The sequence below is a fragment of the Otolemur garnettii genome, unplaced genomic scaffold (assembly GCF_000181295.1).
Source record: "Otolemur garnettii isolate 467f Iridium unplaced genomic scaffold, OtoGar3 scaffold00099, whole genome shotgun sequence".
Classification (NCBI taxonomy): domain Eukaryota; kingdom Metazoa; phylum Chordata; class Mammalia; order Primates; family Galagidae; genus Otolemur; species Otolemur garnettii.
This window is the reverse complement of record NW_003852494.1, coordinates 2,930,746-2,933,569: the sequence shown is the minus strand read 5'-3', so window position 1 is coordinate 2,933,569 and position 2,824 is coordinate 2,930,746. Positions and strand designations below refer to the sequence as shown.

At 36.3% G+C, this 2,824-nt stretch overlaps 1 protein-coding gene across 1 annotated transcript in view; it reads left to right on the top strand.

Annotated features, from left to right (window-relative positions):
• RSRC2 (arginine and serine rich coiled-coil 2) overlaps window positions 1-1,715 on the top strand; it is a 21,308-nt gene extending 19,593 nt beyond the window's left edge. The window contains exon 9 of the mRNA XM_023516830.1: window positions 711-1,715. Coding sequence (XP_023372598.1) covers window positions 711-890 — 180 coding nt within the window. The 3' untranslated portion in view covers window positions 891-1,715. The remainder of the gene's footprint in view (window positions 1-710) is intronic.
• The last annotated feature ends 1,109 nt before the right edge of the window (window positions 1,716-2,824 follow it).

The following is a 2,824-nucleotide window of genomic DNA, read 5'->3' as shown; positions in this document are numbered from 1 at the left end:
AAAAAAAAAAAACTCCCAGAAAGGGGGGGGGTGGAATTTTAAAAAGGAATTAATGAATTTGCAGGAAAAAAATACTTCTTTCTTAGGATTAATTGTACATGCCTTTCTTTAAAAAGTTTTTTTTGGGGGGGGGGTTTGGTTGTAGAAGATTATGTTTTTATCAAACTTTATATAGATGCAGGATTAAATTTAAATATGACAAATAAATGTATAAATAAAATAGAGTTGGTTATTACTTAGGCAATTGAATTTTTGTTGAGGAAATAAGTATTTGGCTTAAACTAAACTCCACTAAGCTGGCTATTTCTGGAGCATACCAGAGGAACTTTGCATTTGCTATTAGCCCCTACTCAGATGCCATCTTCAGAGTTGTTCTCCACTATCTTTGCTTTCCAAAGTGCTGGCATGAGCCCCCCAACCCCAGTCAAGTTCCACATATTATGTGGTTTTTGCAATCCCTCTAAAACAGTGGTTCTCAACCTTCCTAATGCCACAATGTATTTACATTGTTAAAAAGGGGTTGCTACCCACAGGTAGAGAACTACTGCTCTAAGCTAAAGTTACTTTTATGTTGCATCCTACTGTATTCCACTAGAAAAGACTGCCTTGCCCTCTGGAGGTGTTTAATGAATGAATAGAAGGTAATTTGGGTCAAATTTATATCTTGAAAATAGGATTTAATGGTACCGTATTTTTTGTTTGATATTTAGAGTGAAGATGAAGCTGGATGTAGCTCAGTCGATGAAGACAGTTACAAGACTTTGAAACAACAGGAAGAAGTATTTAGAAATCTAGATGCTCAGTATGAAATGGCAAGATCACAAACCCACACACAAAGAGGAATGGGTTTGGGTTTCACATCATCAATGCGAGGAATGGATACAGTTTGAACAAAAAAGATGACACATGTAAAGTTTGGGATTATAGACTCCTTGTTCTGATGTCAAGTCCTTGTTCACCAAACAGCTAGCATTCTAGCTTGCATGGGTGTTGCATTGACTTTAATTTATTGAAAAATACGATTTTTTTGTAAATATCAGATCAGTGATACTGGTGTTAGTGTTGTAATCAGGTTAAACCCACTTCCATTAAACTTGACAGGACTATAGAAGGACAATATTTTTTAGTTCATAAATTCTACTTTTCAAATATCTAACAGCTGCAGGTGGGATAAAATCTCATACATGAATTTTTTCGTGTCCACTGTCTTGTGTACTTTTGTACTTAACCTTGTACAGTTATTTTCATCTCTTGAAACATGAAAGAAATGTTATGTAGATGTTCTTTAGAAGATCTGGCCATTTGGTACATAATCCAGCACAAATAAGCTGGGTGGTGATGATAATAAAAATGGTTTTCTCAAAACTGGTGTTAATTTAAGTTACCTGGAATTCTTGTTTGAATTTTTTTTTTTTTTTTTTTTTGGTTTCTGCAGCATTTTACAGTTGGTATCAGAAAACACTGGCTAAAAATTTCCCCACCCTTCTTTTTTAGGACCAGTTAACTATGCTGTAGGCAGTACCATGGTGAGCAAAAATGTAAAAGGAAGGTGGGAGGATCAGACAAACTTACTAAAATAATACTGTTTTCCTACTATTACAAGGGACAGAATTGGTGTACAGTATTTGTTAAATATTCCTTATGTTATTCAGGAAATTGATAAACACATTAAAGGGATGTAAGCACTTTTATTTTAATAAAGTGCCTTATAACAAGTTCTTTGTATGCCCTTTGCTCATTATCCCTCTGAAATCTTCTCCAGCGTAAACTACTAAAATACTAAAACATTAGAAAACTGCTTTGCCATGAAACTGAATAGGGCATGATCTGGGATGAAACTACAAAATTTATAGATAAGTTGCTTTGATAATGTTTAACTGCTTAGAAAAGCACTTTGGGAAACAGTGTGGAAACACAGTACAAGAGAATAGAGTTTATAGAAATAAGATTATACCCTTTAAATATGAGTATACAGGTATGCTTTTGTCATTTGTGAAGATCATGTGATTGGATTATAAGATTGTATTTTGGTGAACCTTTACATCTTCCTCGAGCACAGTAATTTTTTTTTTTCAAGTCTCACTATGTTGGCCCTCCGTAGAGTGCCATGGCAGTCTTGCCTCAGCCTCCCAGGTAGCAGGTGCCCACCACAATGCCTGGCTATTTTTTGGTTGCAGTTGTTTGGCAGGCCCAGGCTGGGTTCGAACCTGCCTGCTCCGGTGTATGTGGCTGGGGCCCTAGCTGCTGAGCTACAAGCAGAGCCCAGCACGGTAATTCTATAGAGAAATGATTTTTCACTGTGTTTAAGTGGCAAAGCCAAGATATGAAGAAATGAAAAAAAAAACATAAAATGAAACAACAATGATGAAAAAAAAAGATATGAGGAAATGACACATGGGTCTTTTAATTTGTGGTCTCAGTTAAGCTCTGCCTTCCAAATTCCATTAAAAATATTTGTGGCCTTTGGGTGGCGCCTGTGGCTCAAAATGGTAGGGCGCCGTTCCCATATGCTGGAGATGGTGGGTTTGAACCCAGCCCCAGCCAAAATATGTATATATTTGTGGCCTTACATAAGGCAATGTAGATACAAAAACTTCTACAGTGTTTTAGGAGTTAGCCATGCATAATGGTATGGTCTGTCCATTTTTCATATAAAGCAGCAGTGACCACTAAAATAAAATGTATTTATCAGTGATTTTAAAAAGTTTTAGTAGCTGAATATGAATAGTTAAAAAGTGAAATGATAGTTGACCCACCATTTCCAACTCCTGGGCTTAGGCTATTCTCTTGCCTCAACCTCCCAAGTAATAGCTGGGACTATAGG